Source organism: Heterocephalus glaber, unplaced genomic scaffold (assembly GCF_053883595.1).
Source record: "Heterocephalus glaber isolate CG9 unplaced genomic scaffold, H.glaber_assembly_v1.0 deba00001446, whole genome shotgun sequence".
Classification (NCBI taxonomy): domain Eukaryota; kingdom Metazoa; phylum Chordata; class Mammalia; order Rodentia; family Bathyergidae; genus Heterocephalus; species Heterocephalus glaber.
The window spans coordinates 5,709,296-5,732,394 of NW_028258298.1; the positions used below are offsets into that span (position 1 = coordinate 5,709,296).

Here is a 23,099-nt window from a genome sequence, read left to right on the forward strand (position 1 = left end):
ATGTCCTAATTGTGCTGTCCCTCAGCCCACTGTCAAAGAGTCATGAGAGGACCATACGCACCTTCATTCTCAGGCAAGGGTGGGAAGGGATGGATAGAGTGGAATGGCGGGAACTCTTCGCTCTCCTCAGAGCTCACCCGCACATCCATGGGGATCTCTGAGATGGAGGCAGTGAACTGGTCCATGTCTGCTCGCTGTTCCTGAAGGAGCTCATCTGAGAAGGACACAGGCAGGAAACGGAAATGAAGCTTTCAGAAGGACTTGGTATGTTTACCCAGGACTAGCAGTCTGCAAAAAGCTAATTCTTGTCAGGCTAGAGCTCCAGATCCGCCCAGTGTCCTACCAGTCTGCAACTCACATGACCTATGTGTCCCTGCGTCCACCACCAAACACCTTCCACAACTCTGCAGTACTGCCAAGGAACCTGGGGCTCTGTCCAGTCACTCTTCCCCGAGATCTCCACATACTGGTTCAGGGATCTAGGCCAACGCCAGTTTTAGATTTTTAAGAACTGTACATATTTATGATATATAGGCTGACATATAGTACAATGACTTGGGCTGGGGATTTAGCTCAGTGGTTCCACCACCTGCCTCGAAAGCTAAGGAACCGAGTTCGATCCCCTGTACCAAAAAAAACAAAAACAAAAACATTACAGTGTGTCCTCATAGTACAATGACTACTAATTGTGCACATTACCCATCACCTTCCATAATTACTTTTATTGGTATGAATACCTAAAACCTACTCTCCTAGCAAAATTTCAACATATAATATAATATATTCTTTAAGTGTAGCCTTTTTTTTTTGGTACCGGTACCGGGGATCGAACTCAGGACCTTGGGCTTTTGAGGCAGGCGCACGGCCACTGAGCTATATCCCCAGCCCTATAATATATTTTTTGAGACAAGGCCTTGCTATGCAGTTCAGGCTGGACTTGAACTCATAGTGATCCTCCTGCTCAGCTTCCCCAGTGCTGGGATTACAGGCATGTGCCACGACATCCAGCACAACATCAGTGTACGTTTCATCTCTAGGCTTACTCACACTACACAGTTGTAGTCTCCTACTCTTTGGCTTACTCCTCCCATGCGCCTTGAAAAATCCATCCATGAACCATGATTCCCGTACCCCTAACCTGTAGCTACCACACCTTCGATCTCCACTTTCATGCCCAAAGGCATCTCCTATTTGAACCCACACAAAGAGAACTGCTTTTTTTCCACTTCCGTAAGCACTGGCACTGCCATCTGTTCCCTCAGTGCCTCACCATATCGTGCTGAGTTGTTCTCGGTGCTTTTCCCTCCATCACCTCACACCCAGACCTCTCATCCTTCCCTTGGAACACACCCCACAGACACTTCTCACTTTTGACCATTATCAGCACACACTACCACAGTCTTGCTCCTGGATTTTCATAATCTCTTCTGGGCTGATCTCCAATTTTAATCAGTTCTCCACATGGCAGCCAAGAGACAATATCCAGATCTAGTTACTCTCTAGGGTTAAAGGCCTCTAGCTGCTTCCCATTATCCTAGAATAAAATCCAATCTCCTTGATTTCACTTAACTCCCTTCAGCATCTAGACCCCTGCTTACTTCTTTGTCCTCATTCCCTGTGACATTGACTCAAATGTGCTGGTGACTTAAACTTCAGGCCTTCAGAGCGGTCATTACCTCTAACAGTAAGTTTTCCCTCTGTAATCTTTGCAGGAAACCAACTCCCAGGTTATTGTTCCCCCACCTGAGGGCATTCCCACCATTCTACCCTGGTTGTAAGGCTCCACTTGTCACCTAGAACCACCTGATCCTTGTTTTGTTTTACTATTGGTTTTTCTCATATAACCCGAACTCCAGCAGTAAAATGGTGCACCATTTTACTCTGGGATACAAAAGTAGACACAATAAAGCTTGAAAGATAACGAATGGCAGAGGAGGTCAGAATTTGTGTTAAACAGGGTGCCTTGGAATGTATCAGCAATGAAGGAGGAAGTGGTAACAGGAAACTTCTTGGCCCCTGCAATTTCACACCCTGGATTTTCTTCCAGTAAGAAGAGTGAAGGTCAAGGAAACACAAGGCTCTGTGGCTTCCAGCCAGTACAGCTGTCCTCAGGAACCCCTTGACCTTGCCATATGAGCTTCAGCTGACTCCAGACCTCTGGAGCCACAGCATGCTCATGCCTGACCTTGCGAGCCCTGTCTGCTCCCAATCCTCTCATCATGCTAAGCTATGGCACCTGAGCCACAGCAAGGCGTACCCCTGGACCTTGATGCAGCCAGCCAGTACCTACCAATTTCCACTTGAATTTCCTGGGCTACATAAGGGACTTTGTAGAGCAGAGAGAGGCTCTGGTTCCTCCTTTCTTCAATCACATGGAGATGTGTCATCACCTGGAAGCAGAATTAGGGTGGAGAGGTCTCATCACTATGAACCATTAGCTAGGAGGGAACACTTCCAGAAAGGCTAACGCAAAGGTATGTTCTCTACAGAGTCCAGCAGAGCATCTTGCCAGGGTAGTGTATTAATCCTCAAGTCCTATTTACACAATATATTCAGACAGCATACTCATCTATAGAGAGGGATCCAAATCAGAAGAAAATTTCATTTAAAAAAACGTTTGCTCTAGTTTCAAGTCTGATTTTCACAGGAGGCACTACCAACCACACCGAGTTAAAGAGCCCTCTTTATACAATGCTGGGTGTTCAATTAGTTTTGCTGAGTGAAAGTGTCAGTCAATTTTTACCACTGGTCAGATTAGGTGGAGCAAACAGATTGAAATCACTGGCTAAAAAGTAGGTATGTGGGAAGGGGACCATTTATGGATTTTGCTTAGTGAAAAAACTGCTTATAATGATTACTATGGTGAAGAACAGAACTAGTTTATTCCTACTTAACTAAATTATGGTTCTTTAAAAGATTAATGCTGAGGTACAAATTGCAATGTGATTTGGGCTAGCATCCACCCAAAGACATCCAGGCAGCAGATACAACAGCTCACACAAGCTAAGTGAGCCCTGCCTGGTAAGACTCGAAGTTATCCCGCTCTTCCTAAAGAGGGTGCTCAAGACCAATGATTTAATGGCTTGAAGCCATTAAAATGAAGGGTCAAAATGAAAAAAAAGTTAAATGTAAAGATGCTTTTATTGCAGATTGATGAGTCTCTGACCTGTAAAAGCAATTTAATTTTATATTTGCCATTCTGCCAATCAAGTGAATTGATAGGAAAGCACAAGAATGCCTCCAAGGAAAAATGTAAATGGAGCAGCCCTGTACCACCCAGCCTCAGCCAGTGTGGACATCGTTATACTTTCCCAGAGGAATCAGGGAGCCTTCTGAAAGAGACCAGTTCATATATCCCCAGGAGAAAAGAATCACAGGGCAGAATACTGGAAACCAGTGTTGCCATAGTAACGCTTGGGCTAGATGGGGGGAGGAGCACATCACTTATAGTTCAGCCAAGAAAACATGGCTAAAATTCTGCAGGTTGAGTTGTCTCTAATTTGCAAATCCAAAATCAGAAATGCTCTAAAATCTGAAACATTTTGAGCACTGACATGATGCTATAAGTGGAAAACTCTAACCGTGACCCCACGTGAAAGTCAAAAATATAGGTCACTTAACACTACTACATAAAATTACTTTTAAGCTATATGTAGAAGGTATATATGAAATATAAATGAACTTCATGTTTAGATTTGGGTCCCATCCCAGGATATCTCATGATGTATATGGCAAATATTCGAAAACCTGAAAAAAACATACAAAATCAGAAATACTTCTGGTTCCTGACTTTTCAGATAAGGGTAATGTTGAGTATCTTGGGTTTTTCTAGAGTTCAGATAATATAAGGTTAACATAACTCAGTGGCCACGCTGTGCTAGAATTATGAGCTGACAGCTGATATAAAAGCACCAGGAGACAAGTCAGGCATGGTGGCACACAACTGTAATCTAAGCACTTGGGAGGCTGAGGCAGGAGGATTGCCATGAGTTCGAGGCCAGCCTGGACTGTTCCATGGTGAGATGATTCTATTTCTTATTGTATCTGGTTTGACTCTGTATGCAGGGATCCTCTGATTATTTGAGATACTAACCAACATCTCCCCTTCTACTCTGACTACACAAAACAGGGTACTTTCTTGTAAAATACAATAGTTATCTAATTTTTCACCAAAAAGTTTGGAAAACGAGTAAGTTTATTTAAAAACAGTAGACTTCAGAAGTGTACCTAACCCTGACAGGATGCATTTCTCCCTGTCTTCCTGTCCTCTAGGACTCTTAGTCCTTCCTCCTTTTTCTCCATTTGGTGTGAAGACAGCCCTTTTAGAATTTTTATTTTGAGACAGGGTCTTCCTAAATTGCCCAGGCAATTTGCCCAGGAACTTTGGGTCTATCTGAGTAGCTGGGATTATACTTGTGTGTCATCATGTCTAGCCAAATATCTAATTTGTAATGTGAACTACTCTGTGCATTTATGGATAATTATTCTCCATCTTTATAGTTAATAAAATTAACTTTATGCTAACTTGTAAGCCATTCAAGAGTGCTCAAGGGATCCAACTTTGTTTCATCATCTGCTACTATAGAACCTGGCATGTAGATGGAGACATATAAATTCTGCCCAACAAAGGGAGCAGAACTCAGCTCCAATATTCCTAAAACTTAGGATAGAAATTATCTTATGATCATAATATACACAACAAGAATTGGGAGAGTTTCTAGGATGTGAGCAAAGATCAGTAATGCATTCTATACGTACAGGTGCTTGCAATCAGCACAGCAGTACATTTAAACTATGGGAGGAAATAAGATGAGGTCAGTGATGTTATTATAAGGTCCATGAGAACAACTGACAGGTAGAGCTGGTAGGCTTCCTGGTTTAAAAGAAAGCTAGCAGTCTTACAGGCAAGTTCATCTTCTAGGAATATAAGAAAAAAGTAAAAAGTCAACATATGGACAATAGCATGATGACAAAGAAGAATCAGAAATAAACTTCTACAGATGACTGTAAAGTAAATCTAGGTGCAACATGGGACAAAACCCAGGAATGAAAAAAAAAATGTCTGTCTAAATAAAAGCTAAAAGGCACAGAACAAAAAAATACACCTTTTTTTGTGGGGGATGGCAGTACTAGGGATCAAACCAGGGCCTCACACATGCTAGACAAGTAAACATTTTTTTTTGGAGACAGGGTCTCACTATGTAGCCCAGGCTGTCCTTGAACTCACAGCGATCCTCCTGCCCCAGCCTCCCGAGTGATGGGACTATAGGTGTCTACCACCACACCTAGTCTAAGTAATCTAACTTCTGAGTTGCACTTTCATCCCAAGACCAACTTTTAAGATCTGCTTGAAGATCTTTTCTGCCTAGAAGAGGGTCTCAAATATTAATTCTAGTGATATCAGAAGTAAACTGATATAAAAATTGGTATAGAAATTGATTTATTGCTTCAACATAATCCTGCATTTCTAAACCTTCAGAAACTGTTAAATACAAAGTACTTAATATAAAACACGGGGGGCCAGGATTTAGCTCAGTGGTTTCGCAGCCTGCTGCGCAAGCGCAAGGACCCGAGTTCAATCCCCAGTACCAAAAAATATATATATATAAATATATATATACATTTATATACATAATATGGAAAGGACTAATAAAACAAGCACAACCAGCAATACTGTCCCACCACCAGTCAAGCAGTATGTTCCCACTGGAAATAATCTTGAGGTAGTGATTTCTATGTCCAGCATACCTGGGATTTCATCTGGGCTGCCTTTTCTGGGTCAACAGCCAACACGTGTTGATAATGACGAATGGTATGCAGACGATCTTTGTTCTCAGCTCGGACATAGCGCCGCAAGGCTTGAAGAATTCGATGAGGCTGCAGGAGAAAACAGTTGCTTTAATATCCACAGACTAGAATTCAAAATAGGTAGAAAAACAAAAGCTGAAGAAGTTCACTTAAGAATGTGAAGCTTAGCAAGGTACAAGAACAAAAACTTTCTATATAAAATACCAAAAATTAAGTTCCAGCATGGAATCAGTTCCTTAAAAAGTACTGTCCAGAATCTCCAGTCCACAGTCCTCCCCTGACTGCTTTCTTTCCTGGCTCAGCCGCTGACACCCAAATTTCCAGCTAACGGTTTCCTGCATCACCCAAACAGAAAAGCTGTGCTGTTGGACTAAGAAAGTCACAAACAGCCTCCTTTCCAATGCTTCCCATTACCCAAAACCAAGGCAGGGTAGAATTAAGAGATTAAAAGCTGGGGATTTAGTTCAGTGGCACTGTGGCTGCCAAGCAAGCAAAAGGTCCTGAGTTCGATCCCTGGTACAAAAAAAAGGTTAAAAAGTGGTTTCAACCACTTGCACAAGAGTTTCAATATAAATTAGTTTATCCTTTTCTTCATAATCTTATTTCAAATGGAACTGTTTTAGAAGCCTTCATTCACAGATGGCATGTTTTCATTCTTTGAAGACAAGGCTACCACAGAAAATCCAATAATCTTGTAATTACCTATCAATATCCTGAGGTTATGATTTTCTAGTATAAAGCATTTTCATATCACAGGTGGTATTCACAGGCATGAAGTTATATAAGCTTAACTTTTTTTATACACAGATACTAAAACATAATACTTTTTCCTTTTAAATCCTTCCTCCTTACCTTTAACTTTTAAAAACTTGTCATAAAAATACAATTTTTACCAGCTGGTGCACCACATGTTGATTCTGTAAGTGTACCACTTTAGGGCAGGCAGCACGGAAAAGACTGATGCCAACTCACTTTTGGGGGGTCAGACTGCAGGGCTGCCAGGTAGTTCTCCAGAGCCATCCGCCTGCGGTCATTCAGCATGGCTTCCACTCGAGCCAGGTGGGTTTCCACAAGCTGCTGCTTCTCACTGGCTGCTTCCTTCTCTAAAGCTTTCACCATAGCTTGGAAGTGCTAAATCAAGAGAAGAGGAACACCAATAGTATGTGATCCCTGGAGGAAGTATGAGCAAGCAGTCCTAGACTTTAGTGCTTCTCCTTCACCAGTGTCTATGCAAGACAGGTTCAGAGTGCAGCACAAGCGAGCGCAACATGCGCTTTATCTGCTGCTATCAGAATACTTCTTCACCTAAAAAGCAAGTCAGATTTCAGTGTCAGAGGGACTCCTTAGAACTTTGGTAAATGAAATTACTAGTGCTGCAAGCCCAGTATCTGCTGTTTCAATGTGTATCACAGTAAAAACCTGTATTTTCCACATTACAGCAAGGCTGACTTCTAAACTGTGAAACTAGGGACCAATAGTACATATTCTTTGAAATATAATCCAGTAATGTGGTAATTATGCTAAATCATGCTTGTTAAAGTTGTGAAGGGCAAGTTATCTATAAGATACCTAGTCAGATTTATAGGTACATTGGCTTGTACAGGAATTAAAAGTTAAGATTTTCAAGGTGATTGATTAAAAAAAAACAAAAAGCAAAGGTCTTCCTCAAAAGAGTTAGCATCACAAGAGAGAAGTCAGCTAAACATAAACATCTGAAATGTAATCAGGGGCTGGGGATGTAGCTCAGTGGTACAGCATGTGTTCAGCACATTTGAGGCCCTGGGTTCAAGTCCCAGAATCCCCAAAACACAAATAAAGCGAAGTTTTCCCAAATCAAACTCACCTCTCCTAAATTGCTACCCCTATCAGCAACTCTACTCTACTGAAGGAGAATGAAGTTTGTTGCTATGATTTTAAGGTTTTTACTTTTACAAAGTTAGAAATGAACTTCTATTGAAAAACTTTTGTTTTTCTGCTTTTTGACTTTTCAATTAGTCTACCTCCTCTCCATCTAATACTTCTGAAAAACAAATCATATCCCAAGAATGAAGATGGCAGAGGACTTTTGTCAATGAAACAGAATTACCAAATGGCAGCTGAGCTAAAGTTACTTCTTGGAGAGAATTAGGTATGCTCTGGGAGGGAGTTTGGCTTCTTCCACTGTAAACAAGCAATGCTAGAGGTGAAAAAGAAAGTAACTTCCCTGCAACTTAAGCTCCTGACTAAGAGAAGGTATCAAATTCAAATGTCCTGGGAGTTTGACTCCAAACATATATTTATTTTCAACTGGTCAAGTTGCACACTTTGTCTCTGGAGAAAGCATCTTACCTGAATGAGGGTTTGCCGCTCTGCTTTGGGAAGATTCTTGGCTTGAAGCTCTGCCTCTTCCCATTCCTTCTTTACCTAGAACAAAGGTCAAAAACATCAGAGAATAATCCTCCCGAACAACTTCCGTACTTCTAAAAATATTGCCAGGCACTGAACCCAGTGTCAGAAACGGTGCAAAAGGAAACTGTATCCTATGATCCCTTCTGAGCTCAGCATTGCTACTGCCTAGGAAGGTTCTGGGCAGGCCTTAACCAGGCCCACATGGAGCCTCAATTCCATGACCTCCTTGCCTTGGGCAAATTATTTCAAAGTCTATGCCTTAGTCTCCTTAACAAAGCAGAGGTTAGTATCTATTTCTCAGAAGAGACATGGAAAAATAAAATGAGCCTTTCCCAAAGTATAAGGCCAGCCTAGGTGTTATGCCGGTGTTAGGGCAGAGTGCAAGCCTTGAAAGGTGCATCTGTGTCCACCTCCTTCAATCCTGAGCAAGCCCAGGAGTAAGCAGGCTCCAGCCTGACATTTAGAGTCCCTCCAAGGAAAACACAGGCTGGGACTCAGAGCTTCATAATGATATCTGGCTAGAATGCATTAAAACATGTCTGTCTTCATCAAATCTATTTTTCCAGTTAACTTGTTTGCATGTCAGATAACACTAATCGTCTATTTGTCACAAAGATACAGTTCCCTGGTTTAAAAACTTTGTTAAGTCAGTGATGGCAAAGTACTAAGTAATTAATAGTTACAGAAAATGCTCCATAGTGTCTGCAGCAAAGCTAATTACATTTTCAGAGATAGGAAGAGGGGGTAGACTTGCCCACCCAGAAGGGAGCTCCACAGAAACTCAGCTTTTCTTACACAGTACCACATTCTAGGGAGACAATACCACTTATTCTTTATTTTTGAGATAGTCTCATCATGTAGTCCAGGGTGCCCTTGAATTTGTGGTAATCCTGCCTCCTAAATGCTGAGATTACAGGTGTATGCCCCCATCCCCAGAAGTATCACTTTCCTAAGTATAAAAACTATGCTACAGATTGCTTGCTAGCATGTGCAAGGCCCTAGATTCAAGCCCCACATCACACACACACACACACACACACACACACATACACACACACACACACACACAAACACATAAAGCAAGCTACCTAATACCAAGCACCAGTAAGATTAAGATGTTTACCCTGTCCATTCGGTTGCGATGTCGAATTTCTAGTTGTTCCTTAGCCTTCTGGAACCTAGCATGCTCATTGTCATCTGCAGCAGTCTCGAAATACACATCAACATCATTGGTTGGCAGAGGAGTTGGGGGAACTGAAACAAAATTACAAAAGTTGTCTTCCTGGGGGTCAGGTGTTCTATTAAAACTACACAGTGCTCTAGAAGAAAACGCAGCTCAGAACCTGCAGGATGGATTTGATCTGTCTCCTGGCTCGCTAAAGAGTGTATGAGCTACTGTCTGCCAAGACCTCACTTTGTGAGATTACACGGACTATCTTTTTTACATAGTACTCATCAACCACATCAGTCCAGCAATTTATTGGTAGCTCCATACCCGGTACCCTAGCACTGCAGGTTAGAAAAGGAGACAGCTGGTTCTCTAACTTCCTTTCAGGGTTTTTAACCTGAAAACCTAAAAACCAGCAACCTTTCTGCTTATCACTAGCGGCATCTGAATAGGGACCAGGGCTGAAATTAGTCCATACAGAGCCAATTCCACACGTGTCTCTACTTTTTAAGGAACTTATGACTCAGTCCCCTTCCTTTCTTCTGGGACCTTTAGCTCTTAACTTATTTTGGCAAAATGGTTCATGTGAAAAGTTCTTTGTACACCTGCTGGACAGAAGTCCAAACCACTCCTGCTCCAATTCTGAATTTTTAGTGTCAACGATAAACTTTTACAGTCACCCCAGAAACAGGGCTAATGGGGATAAAACTAAGTTTCTATATTTGACAAAGCTACCTTTCATCCCATGAAGACACCCCAGGCTTACTTGCTTCATGACACTGATGTACGGGCCTTCCCAGGTGTCCTCTAGAACACAGGCCCATTGGAAAGGGCACCCCTCACCTCACTGCTGGTCAGTGGAAGCTCCCACTGGCCCCAGCAGGCAGGATGTGCAGCGCAGACAGACAGCAAAGGCTTACTAAACACAACCTCTGAAGAGATACCTGTGGGAATGCTTACTCAGGTTCAATTCACTTGAGTGAGGTTTCCCAGACTGGAGAGGAATGGCGTGTGACTTGCTAAGTAAAGAGTAAATGCCAAAATCCAACTAATTTTTTTATCCAGAAACAAATTCACTAGTTTCCAGAACCATGTAATTTTAATTCATTAAAACAATCATGTGACTGATGACTACAGCTACAAATAAGCCAGCTGCTTGAAAGTTTATCTGTCAGAAGCATCTTTTCTTTGTTCCCTGATTTAATAAATGCAAAAGCTACAGCTTAACATCTTTTGAAGAATATTTGACTCCTGTTTCAAAAGGATTTCAATATCCAGGTTTCATGTTAACTAAGTTAGAAATACATTGTTTAGCAGACCACATTCCCCAAGAGACGCCACATCCAGAGGACTCCACGTCCATCCATGCCCATGTGCACGTGTTACCCTGATAATCATTAGCAGGGCAAAGGCTAGGCACTGAGGATGGCTCCTGTCACTGAGCAGGGTAAAGACTGTGCAAGGCACAATGTGCCTCTACTCTCCCTGGGAACAACGGACAGCACACCTATAGGCTCACTCCACAGGGCTCAGTCAAACTCCCAACAGGCTCCGGAAGCCACCACATTCACTCGCCTCAGCCTTGCTTCAGCCAAGTTCCAAGAGAAGCACAAATATGACCGCTGATAGCCTGATGCTTCTAGACTTTCAAGGCTCTCTGGATAGGGACCCCTGAAAGTATACAAGCAGTGGTCTCCCCGGAAAATCTCCATTAAATCACAGGAAACAATTTTATAGACCTGCCATTCCAGTACATCTTAAAGCACCCATGGGCACAGAGCACAATTGCTAAACTCAGAAGATCTATGAAAGGCCCCAACTCTTCACACTTCAACCCAAACAGTGCTTTACTGATCTTAAGTTTGAGTAGTTTTACACAGTAGTTAGTACGCATCACTGAGTAATCTCTCTCTAAATCTTTCCCGAATAAACAAAGTTTATGCACTCAAAGTCCCCTGAGCGCCCTTCCACCTTGACCTTGGTATCACAAAACAGCCTCTCCCTAGTGCACAGCTGGAGGGAAGCACTGACAGCATGCCATGTTACAGTGAGATTTTAAAATTTTAGAGGAAGAAAGATGGAATGTGATGGTTTTTGAATGAAAAACCATCAGAGGCAATAGCCAAAAACCTCTAGAGCAAACAGGAAGAGGTAGCAACTCGTTATTTTGATGAATCCCAGAAGAACAGAGGAAAACTGCCTGGTGGGAGGATGTTCCTAACACAGGGAGAGAGAGGATCTTAAAAAACAGACAGTAACCCTTCTTACCAATAACTAATAAAACTCAACTCAGTGGAACCACTGCACTTCCTGAAACCAAAACAAGACACAAACTCAAACTCCTTCACAGTCCTACACGCCCCCATGTTGTCAAAATACTGGAGAAACAGCTACCCCACTCGGCTGCAGAGCTCTCCCTAAGAGTGCACAAAGCAAGGTACTTCATGCTGGAATCACAAACTATTCCCACTGGCACTTCTTTTGAGAGCGGGTGCCCCGCAGGTGGCATGCATTACAGGGGTCAGCAACAGAGTAGTTCATTCATGAGGATGAGCGGTGAAGCTCCACCACAAGCCTGTGCAGAATTCAGGACTATTCACCACCCTCAGAACCTTTCAACCAGACAGCCATGGGCACAGGTGCCTTCTCAACCAATCTCAGTGTACCCTCAGAGCCTGTGGGCTCCAAGGCCAGATGAGAAACAAGTCCCTGACACTGTCACCAGGGAAGGGACACACAAGGAGCTCAGGACACGGAAAACTGAGCTGACAACTGCCAACAGGAAAGCAAAGCCTCAATCCTGAAGGCACAAAGATGAGGGGAAAACGACTGACAACCAACACCTCAGTCGGCAAAAATATGACACAGATGCAGTCATAAGGATGGCCAGGAGATAGAACGCTGGACAGGACAGTGCTGCTGCAAGGGCCAGCGTGAGGCGGGACTTACTCATCGCTTTACACACAGCCATACAATAATCCTCAGACTCAAAATTGTTCCTGTTGCCGCCGCAGCCGCCATATATAAAGCGCACGCACTTTCCCTTGGAGAGGTCGAAGTACCAACGAGGCATCACGGCCCGGCAGGGCCCCGTCATCGCCTCCTGGGAGCAGACAGCTGTGTGAAAATGGTCAGAGTGTCAGCAGGACAGAGGCAGTACTTCAAATGCTTCACAATGCTACAGGCCAGCTGGGGTGGGCCAGGGCAGGGCAGGGCAGGGCAGGGCAGGGCACGGAGGGGACCGTGACAGGTCAGGTGGCCCTGGCCAACATAACTGACCAGTGCAGGTCAGGCATCTGTGGACAGCATCACTGTTCATGTGTTGAAGACATTCAGGAATAGAGATTTTTTGCGGGGGAGGGGTCTGTCTGAGTTTAGATTGATACAAAAATTGACATACAGGAATTCTGGTCAGTGGAGACATTGTTTATTTTGGTAGTTTCAAGGACCTGAGGAGTCACTGCAGGTGAAAAGGCTGTTTTAAGTGGTGATACCTGTGGCCAGGACTAAAGCACCTGGAAAGGTCAAGCGTTTCCATTTTCCCATTCTCCAAAATACACCGTAAGTTTCTAGACTAGTTAAGTCTCCCCATTGGGTCATAAATCATTCTTCCTCTCTTAATTGGTTTCAAATAAATAATCAGCAGAGGGTATGAGTAAATGGCTCTGGAACTATCATCACCTTTTCTTTTTAATTGGTATGATCAATTTGATCCTACCAACTACTAACATCTGTACAGAGAGGGTAGCCTACAGATCTACGTGTGTGTGTGTACGTGCGCATGTGTATGTGTGCACATAGGTAGCCTGAGAAAGTATTTCCATTCCTGAAAGCCAGGACTTGAGCAGAACTGAAGGGGGTAGCTTTCCTTGGGAGAAGACAACACTGGAGACTGGCTGTGAAAGAATCCTGACAGGTAGACTGTGTGCTCTTTTATTCTTGAATTAAATCCTCACAATATAAACTCTCAATGAACCCTGCACCTCTCCTCCCTAGCCATGCCTGCCTGCTCATTGCTATCATGGCTCCTCCACTACTGCACTGGAGAACTGGATTCTTCTTCGGTGTACAGCCACTGCCTTCTCTCTGAGACTTACCTGTGATGAGTGATGGATGTGATATAAATTCTAAGTAAACAATGACCATGTGGATTTTGCATTAGGGTTACCTTTAACATCATGAGCAATTTCCTTGTCTGAAATAGCACCATTGCTGCTGGGTTCAGTTGGGTTCTCATCATTGTAGTCATCTCCTTTAAAGGTGTCATAGTAATAATCACGGTCTTCCACCACTTCCTCCCCTTCCTCCTCATCCTCATCCTCATTCTCCTCATCCACAGCTGCTTCTGTGAAGTCTTCCAAATCTGGTTCAGTAGGAAATTCACTAAAGGCCACAATAACAACAAAAAAAGAAAGGTTAATGCCAATTCCAATGCACCAAGCACAATGATTCACTTTCCTCTTCTGAAACACAAAAACAGAGACAGGAAGTAAATTCAACTCACATGTAACAGTACCACCAAAGCACTCAGCCCAGCTTCGTCAGCAAAAGGAAGAGTTAATGAACACAGACTGCATTAACCTGCACAAAATAATGTGCCCTACAAATATAGGAAGCCAAAAGTCACAGGTACTTCTGTGATCAGCTATGGCTAGTATGAAATGCAGGCTGAATCAACTCCAGCATAAGAAAACAACTCTCACCTTACCCAGAAGTGAGGGTCTAGCAGCTAACAGCCCTTCAGGGCTAACAATAACAAACAGGCAAAGTGACTTCAGTGCTCAGGTCAAATTACCTTTTATAAATATCATAGTCTTCTTCTTCATCCTCATCGTCATTGTCATCATCTTCATCCTCTTCTTGCTCTTCTTTTGACATTGTAGAGTCGCTAGACTCACTAATCTTTGTTGGAGGGCAGCATACATATTCAGTGCCATGGAACTGGTCCACCCCACAGGGCAGCAGCATGCCATAGCTATACAAGGTCATTCCCTGAGTCAAACACGCCTAAAAGAAATCCAAAGGCCACATCAGAACGTAGTTCACAAAGACTTCCTGATTCTTAGCTTTATCCAAAAGGAACCTTATCAAATCACTACATAATCCTTTCTTCTATAGACACACAACTTTTCTGCTAAAAAGTTGGAATGCTACTATTTTAAGAAGATTTGTAAATTTTACTTAACTCATAACATCATCTGAGCTCAAAACATCAAAAGACTGTAATTTTTGTTTTTTGGTACCGGGGATTGAACTCGGGTCCTTGCGCTTGTGCAGCAGGTGGCGAAACCACTGAGCTAAACCCCCAGCCAAAAGACCATAATTTGAAAAAAAAATTAAGGTAAAGGGAGTGTTCCTTATCAACAACAGTTAAGACGATCAAAGTTAATTTCTATTACTGCCGGTATAGGCACTACTTCCAACTCTGACCAAAGAGGACCACTGACTGATGGACCAGCCTAAACTACAGATGACAATGGGAAAGGATTCTCCTCTTCACTACAACAGCCAAATGGCATCTGATTCTGCTTGTATACATGTCCAGACCCAGACTTTCTAGAGTTGGCTATTTTTCCACAGTCCTTAAGGATGCCTCCTGGGGAGCCCTGCCAACAGCATACAAGACCCTTGTTCAACAGCTTTTAGTATCTTTTTTTTGCTGGGGAGGGAGTGCTGCAAATTAAACTCAGGGCCTTATACATGTGAGGTTAAGTGCTGTACTACTGAGATGCATCCACAGCCTAAATAAAGGGAACCCCACCATTTTTCTTATTTGGTTCTGAGGATAGAACCTAGGGGCTCTAACTAAAAGCAGGTGCTCTGCCACTAAGCGATACCCTTAGCACCATATTCATTGCTTCAACTTTAGAAGCTGGACTGTCTGTGCTATACTTCCCTACAAAAGCATTTATTTCTCTACCAAGTACTTTTATTAGGTATAAAGAAAAATAACTGAAAATCATGGTGGGGTTTGGACATCAATAGAACATTCCTCTTCTAACAGATGAAACAACCCTGAAACTTTTCCTGTCTGTTTTCTTACCTCCTTGACTTCAGTGTGCCAGTGTTGGTGATTCTCACATATTTCCATCCTCTCTCTGTGGAAAAACTGGCACTTTTCAGGAACTAGCAGAACATCACTTACAAATTCACCCACTGGAAAAAAGAAAGTCTGTCAAGCAAATCTGAGTATGACTCAAGGTGAAAAAACCTTCACTGAAGTTATCTAGCTAGGTGTATACTGGAGCAGGCTCTATTGTACATCAGCACATGTGGACATCACAGGAACTCACCATTTCATCAGGGCCTTGATGTCAGAAACTTAATATTTCCTTGACCACAATCCCTTGTGAGCACACTGCAGTGTTTCAGCATCACAGGACAGGGGACATGAACAGAAGCCCCCATACCCATACACACATAGCTGCTACCCATGACCTCTGAGCTCACATGGACAACATTCCTCACCTCCTACTTCCCTGTGCTGGTCCACAGCTCTTCTAATAACAAAACACCCAAGAACTAAGACCAGGTGTTCTACTGAGGTACAGATGACCCTTATTTTAGACCATTCTCTATTGTAGCAGATCAGGTAAGAATCATCAAGGTATGATCAATTACAAAGGGGCAAAGGTGCCTTTACAATGGGAAACTAACCAGGTGACCAACTTAACATCTCAGATAATGGACAAGCTGGCATGGTGTGACATACATCCTAAGAAGAAAGAGCATGACAATTATCACCTATACAGCACTTCTACCAAAATTTATCATTCAAATCTAATCAAAACAATAAAACAACACACATTCAGGAATACTGTTATACAAGACTTAAAAAATAATAGTCTGGACTTCTAAAAGATACTGTCATTAAAGATCAGAAAAAAAAAAGACTAGGGAACTGTTCTAGATTGAATGTAATGTGTAAATTTTTTCTAAAAGGAAGGCATAAAGGGTAATATTTGAACACTTAGGGAAATTACCTAAGAGTGATAACTATGCTGTCATTAAATAAGAAAACAGTCCCTGTCATTAGGAGAAATAAGTTTAAGAATTTAGATGGGAAATGTTAAGACATCCCAACTCCCTTTCAAATGGTTCAGCAACCCCCCAAAAGTATGTAACTCACACACTGGTGAATCAGGGAAAACTGGAGAACACAGGCATTTTCATAATGATTTTTTTTCTTTAGTTCTAAAAATTCAAAACTGAGCTGAAGGCAGGGGGATACACATCACTGTTTGCTTCCAAGGTGGGAGGGATCTGAATTGTTTCCAAATCATCAGCTTGAGTGGGAGTGGAACCACAGACAAGTGCGAATGGCTTCTGGATTGGGACAAGTGGGTTAACAGCATTGCTATCTCTGCGTCTGTCCTAACAAAAGTTAGGTGTCTGTATCAGTGGATTCCATGGTGAGGATTTCCTTGCCAAATGACACTGACACATCAGTCCTACCTTGTAAGTGGAGCGAAAGGAAGAGAGGGAGGGCTGTGTGCTCTGCTCAGGAAAAGAGCAATGGGGGGGGGAGGGGAGAAAAGCTGGCAGACTAACCTGTGAGGTCAGGAAAGGTGAAAGGGAGGCAGAGAAAGAAAGTGAACTAAGGAAGGGCTTAGGGCTTAGCTGCTAAAAAGTTTGCATGCAGCCACACCTGGTTTTGCCACTATAGCAGGGTCCTTTAGGACATGCCTCAGGCCCCTGATCTCAGGCCCTGGAGAAGCCAGCTGTTCTACTGTCCTGGTAGTAAGACAAGGGGAGCTGATGCTCTTGCAACGGAGGATGTGCTCCTTGTGTTACAGGCTGGAGCAATAATTACAGGCTCCCTGAGTGAAAACTGCTGCACATGACAGTTAGATTTTATACCACTAATAGAACAGGGACTTCCAGGGACACATATCTCCCACTGATATGAAAGCGGGAAATGCCAGATGAGTTAAGAGTGCTGCCTCTGAGGAGGACCCCAAAGGCCCTAGGGGAGGGAGTACCTACCTGTATACAGACTTTACCAATCAACCTGACTTTACAACCAATGTTTAAAAATGATTAATAAAAAGAGGGCTGGGGATTTAGCTCAGTGGTTCCGATGCCTGCCTTGCAAGTGAAAGGTCCCAAGTTCGATCCCAGGTACCAAACAAAAAAAAAGTTTCTATCCAAAAAAAAGAGCAGGGCATGGTGGCACATGCCTGTAACCCCCACACTCCAGAGGCTGAGGCAGGAGGACTGCTGTGAATTCGAGGCCAGCTGGGGCTACATAATGAGTTCAAGGTGGGCTTGAACTGCACTGCAAGACTCTGCCTCAAAAAAGTTTCGATCTAGTTTGCAACAATCCTCAGTTTAACCAGATGAAGGAAAACAATGGCAACAATTCTAAAACGCTGCATGAACATAAAGCTATATTGCTTTTGTTGCTCAATGAATAGGGAAACAGCCAAACCTAGCCTGCAGGATTTCAGATGAGAGGCAGTCATGATTCATCTACAACCTGTCTGCGCTCCCTGAGCCCAGGTTTTTCTTTCATACCACCTCACTCCAACAGGACACGGCAGCCTGCCAGCATTAAAGCTTTTTCAGAGTTGCTGAAATTCCTTTCATAATTTAGGGATGCACACTTGTGGGAGCCCCCAAAACGAATCCCACATGTATAAATGAACTCACTGCAAACATGTCTTCCAGCTGCATGTCCTCTAGGCAGCACTGGTGGCTCAGGTGTACCCAGGTGGGAGAAGACAGCCTAAGAAGTAAGGTCTAGCTTTCTTTTTTTTTTTAAAATTCATTTTATTGGTACACTTTAGGTATACAATTCGTTTACATTTATCATTGGGTGCTTGTACCTATACATGATATATCTTGGTTCATATTTTTTTCCCCATTATCTGTGCGCCCTTCACCCCCTCCACCCTTCCCTATTTACATAGTTTTCATTTCCTTTTTTTTTTCCTTTTCTCATAGTTTTTCCTTTCTCTCTTTTCCTTTCCCCTTCCCTTCCCTTCACTCCTTCGTCTTTGGACCTTTTTTCCTAATTCAAATTATCAATTATTCATTTTAATCATTTTAACCCTTGTTTACACTATCAGTTTCTCACACTAGAGAAACTGTTCGGTATTTACACGTGTTTCTTATTTATTTCACTTAAGAGTATGGCCTCGATATGCATCCATTTAGCTATAAATGACTCTAGTTTTTCGTTCTTTATGGCTGAGTAGTACTCCATTTTATTAAAAAACCCCACATTTTCTTTATCCAGTTTCCAGGTGATGGGCACTTGGGCTGCTTCCAAGCTTTAGCTATTACAAACTGTGCCGCTATGAATATGGGGACACAAATCACTGTGGTATGATTCTTTTAATTCTTTTGGGAAGATATCCAGCAGGGGAATAGCTGGGTCAAATGGGACCTCTAGTCTTAGTTTTTTGAGGTATCTCCATACTGACTTCCACAGTGGTTGCACCAGTCTGCACTCCCACCAACAATGGAGAAGGGTTCCTTTCTCCCCACAACCCCGCCAGCATTTGTTATTTGTTGATTTCTTGATAGCAGCCATTCTTTCTGGGGTGAGGTGGAATCTCAGTGTTGTTTTCATCTGCATCTCTTGAATGAATGACGAATGATGTTGAACATTTTTTCATGTATTTGTTTACTGCTTTTACTTCCTTGTCTGAGAAATGTTTGTTCATTTCTGTCTTTTCTTTTTGAGACAGGGTCTTGGTATGTAGTTCAGGCTGGCCTGAACTTATGGCGCTCCTGACTTAGCCTCCCTTAAGTGCTGGAATTACCATTGTGTGCCACCAAGCCCAGCTATATAAATTTTTATAAATAACAAGGCAAAAGTAATATAAAACACATGGTTCATTTTGAGGAGGGGAGGACTACACTATACCTTACCAAATATATGATACATACACCACTTAAGAGAATCACACTGAGCAATGACGCATGCTATCAGAACAGAGGACTACAAGTACAACACTGACTTGATGTTAACAGTGCTAGCAACTCACTCTCAAGTTGTGATGGCATTGCATTAGATGGACATTGCCTTCTAGGTATCATCCGAAGAGTTAAAGGCATTATATTATAGTGATACATGTCTACTCATGTGCATAGCAGCACAATTCATAATAGCTAAACCTCAGAAGTAGCCTATATGTCAATGAACAGATGAATTTTTTTTTTTTCCTTTGGTACCAGGGATCGAACTTGGGTCCTTGCGCTTGTGCAGCAGGTGGCGAAACCACTTAGCTAAATACCTGGCCCCAGATGAACAGATTTATACACAATGGAATACTATTCTGCCCTAAAGAGGGATAAATCTGAGTCATATGCAGGAAAATGAATGCACCTTGAGACGGTAACATTAAGTGAAATAGGTCCTGCTGCTCCAGGCCCAGAGGAAGGGGCTTCCCGGCCACCATCTGTCCCACCAATCCCAGCCCAGAGGAAAGGGCTTTTGGGCCACCGTCTGACCCGCTGCTCCCAGCCCAGAGAAAGGGGTTTCTGAGCCCCTGTCCAACTCTCCCAGCTCAGAGGAGGTAAGCCGAGTGGGCGCCAACAGCACCGTGCAACCCCCCACCCAGTTGAAATGAGAAGACACATAAATAAGTCTTAAAACCAGACTTCCAGATCACCTACAGCAACCCCAAAGGGAAAGGAGATGAAACACTCTTTATTCTCAACCACCTGGACCCACTGAACTGGCAACAAAAGAGGATCTGGAAAAAATGAAATCAGAAATACTTTTGCAGGTAACAGCAGAGATTGTGCTCATAATACAAGACATGATTAATAAATTTAGAGAGGAACTGAGCAACATGATGGAATCCCAACACAGGAAACAAATGGAATCCACAAAATAGATGCAAACAGATTTCAAGGAGATGAAAAACTCCACTGAAAGTCTACACAGCAGAATGAGCCAATGTGAGGACAGAATTTCAGATATAGAAGATAAGACTGCAATTAGTGACAAGGAAAGAAAAACTGCTTCAAAATTGTAAGGGAACATGAGAAATCAATCCAGCAGCTGCTAGATGATGCAAAAAAGAATAACATAAAACTGACTGGAGTCAAAGAACAAACAGGAGAGAGTGGAGATGACATAAAAAAACTCTTTACAAAAGTAATGGCAGAAAACTTCCCAAGCAGGGGAAAAGAGCTTGACATACAGGTAAGTGAGGCATCTAGGACTCCAAATAGCCTTGATCAAAAAAAATCTACACATAGGCATATAATAGTTAGGATTCCAGAAATCTAACAGCAGAACAAAGTTCTACAAGCAGTTAGAGAAAAGAAACAAATCACATACAAAAGAAAGCCCATCAGAATCACAGCAGACTTCTCAACACAAACCATCAGGGCAAGAAGAGCTTGAAGTGACATATTCCAAGCCCTAAAAGAAAACAGCCTCCAACCCAGATTGATGTACCCTGCAAAACTATCTTTCAACATTGATGGAGATATAAGATACTTTCATGACAAAGATCACCTTAGGAACTTCATGAATATCAAACCAGCACTCCAAAAAATTTTACACAATATCCTAGGTAAAGACAATGAGGATCGCAACCCCAGGAAGCAAAGCAGAATGAACCCATCTGGCATGACAAGAAATTAAATGGAAAGGGGGAGAACCCAACAAAAAGAAAAAGTCATGGCAATGACAAGTCAATACGTTTCAGTTATAGCCATCAATGTTAATGGTCTCAATTCACCAAACAAAAGAAAGAGACTGGCAGAATGGGTCAAGAAGCAAAATCCAACAATATGCTACATACAAGAAACAAACTTAATTCAAAATGAAACTCATAGGCTGAAAGGTAAAGGGTGGAAAACAATTCTCCATGTGACGGGAACCTGAAAAAAAGCAGGAGTAGCTATCCTCTTTGCAGACCAAGTAGATTTCAAACCAACATTGATTAAAAGAGACAAAGAAAGACGCTACACATCCTTGCAAAGGGAACAATCCAACAGGAAGAGATAACAATCATAAATACCTATGCACCAAACACTTGTGCACCCAACTATATAAAACAAATACTAACAGATATGAAAAGTCATATACACATGAATATATATATATATATATATATTTTTTGGTACCGGGGATCGAACTCGGGTCCTCAGCTTGCGAGGCAGGTGCCAGAACCACTGAGCTAAATCCCCGGCCGACACATGAATACAATTGTAGTGGGGGACCTCAATAACCAACTGTCACAAACAGACAGACCAACTAAACAAAAAATAACTAATGAAATACTAGAACTCAATCGAACTCTTGAACAAATGAACTTAACAGATGTTTACAGTGTTCCACCCCACAAAATCAGAATACATTCTTCTTAGCTGCACATGGGTCATTCTCCAAAATAGACCACATACTCCCTCACTGAACATGTTTAAGTAAGTACAAAGGAACTGAAGTTATCCCCTGCATATTATCAGAAATAGCATGATGAAACTGGAGATCAATAGCAAAAGAAACCACAAGAATTTCATAAACACATGGAAATTGAACAACACACTTCTGAATAACCAATGGGTCACAGAGGAAATTAAAGAAGAAATCAGACAGTTCCTTCAATTAAATGACAATGACAATACAACATATCGGAATCTATGGGACACAATGAAAGCACTCTTATGAGGGAAATTCATAGCTGTGAATACACATATTAGGAAAACAGAACGAGCCCAATTAAACAACCTGATGCTGAACCTCAAGCTTCTAGAAAAAGAGCAGGACAACCCCAAAGCTCATACAAGGGAGGAAATTATAAAGATCAGAGGAGAAATCAATGCAATGGAGACTAAGAGAATGATACAAAAAAAAAAAAATCAATGAAGCCAAGAGTTGGTTCTTCGAAACAATCAACAAAATTCACAAACCCTTAGCCAACCTTATCAGAGAAAGGAAAGAAAAGGTCCAAATTCATGCAATTAGGAATGAAAAGGGTGAAATTACAACAGACCCAGCAGAAATCCAGAGGATCACCAATACCTACTTCTAGAACCTATACACCAGTAAGATGGACAACACAGAAGAAATGGACAGATTCCTAGATACATATGAATTACCAAAGTTGAACGAAGAAGACCTAAAAATTCTAAACAACCCAATATCAACCAATGAAATTGAAAACGTAATAAAAAACATATCAACTAAGAAAAGCCTGGGCCCTGATGGCTTCACTGCTGAATTCTACAAGACATTGAGAGAGGAACTACTGCTACTACTGTTTAAACTCTTCAATGAAATTTAAAGGGAAGCAATATTCCCAAATTCATTCCTGAAAGCAAGCATCACTTTGATCCCCAAAGCAGAGAAAGACCCAACTGAAAAGGAGAACTATGGGCCAATCTCACTAATGAACGTAGATGCAAAAATCCTTAATAAGATACTGGCAAACAGAATGCAGAAGATCATCAAGAAGATCATACACCCTGACCAAGTGGGATTCATCCCAGGGATGCAGGGATGGTTCAACATATGCAAATCAATCAATATAATACACTGTATCTATAGAGCCAAGGACAAATACCATATGATTTTCTCCATAGATGCAGAAAAAGCACTTGACAAAATCCAACATGCATTAATGATAAAAACCCTACGAAAAATTGGAATAGATGGTCTCTACCTCAAACTGATAGAAGCCATCTATGAAAAAACCAACAGCCAATATCATACTAAATGGTCAAAAACTGGAATCCTTCACACTCAAATCAGGAACAAAACAAGGAT

At 42.1% G+C, this 23,099-nt stretch overlaps 1 protein-coding gene across 4 annotated transcripts in view; it reads right to left on the bottom strand.

Annotated features, from left to right (window-relative positions):
* Positions 1–23,099, bottom strand: part of Aplp2 (amyloid beta precursor like protein 2) — an 80,688-nt gene that overhangs the window by 9,247 nt on the left and 48,342 nt on the right. For 2 of the 4 annotated variants that reach the window (XM_004862632.4, XM_004862633.4), the window contains exons 4-13: positions 15,408–15,520; positions 14,160–14,371; positions 13,533–13,747; positions 12,314–12,481; positions 9,320–9,450; positions 8,137–8,211; positions 6,781–6,939; positions 5,749–5,877; positions 2,291–2,390; positions 62–214 (exon numbers count right to left, since the gene is read on the bottom strand). In XM_004862632.4, coding sequence (XP_004862689.1) covers positions 62–214; positions 2,291–2,390; positions 5,749–5,877; positions 6,781–6,939; positions 8,137–8,211; positions 9,320–9,450; positions 12,314–12,481; positions 13,533–13,747; positions 14,160–14,371; positions 15,408–15,520 — 1,455 coding nt within the window. The remainder of the gene's footprint in view (positions 1–61; positions 215–2,290; positions 2,391–5,748; positions 5,878–6,780; positions 6,940–8,136; positions 8,212–9,319; positions 9,451–12,313; positions 12,482–13,532; positions 13,748–14,159; positions 14,372–15,407; positions 15,521–23,099) is intronic. The other 2 variants (XM_004862634.3, XM_004862635.4) reach the window with 1 other exon arrangement.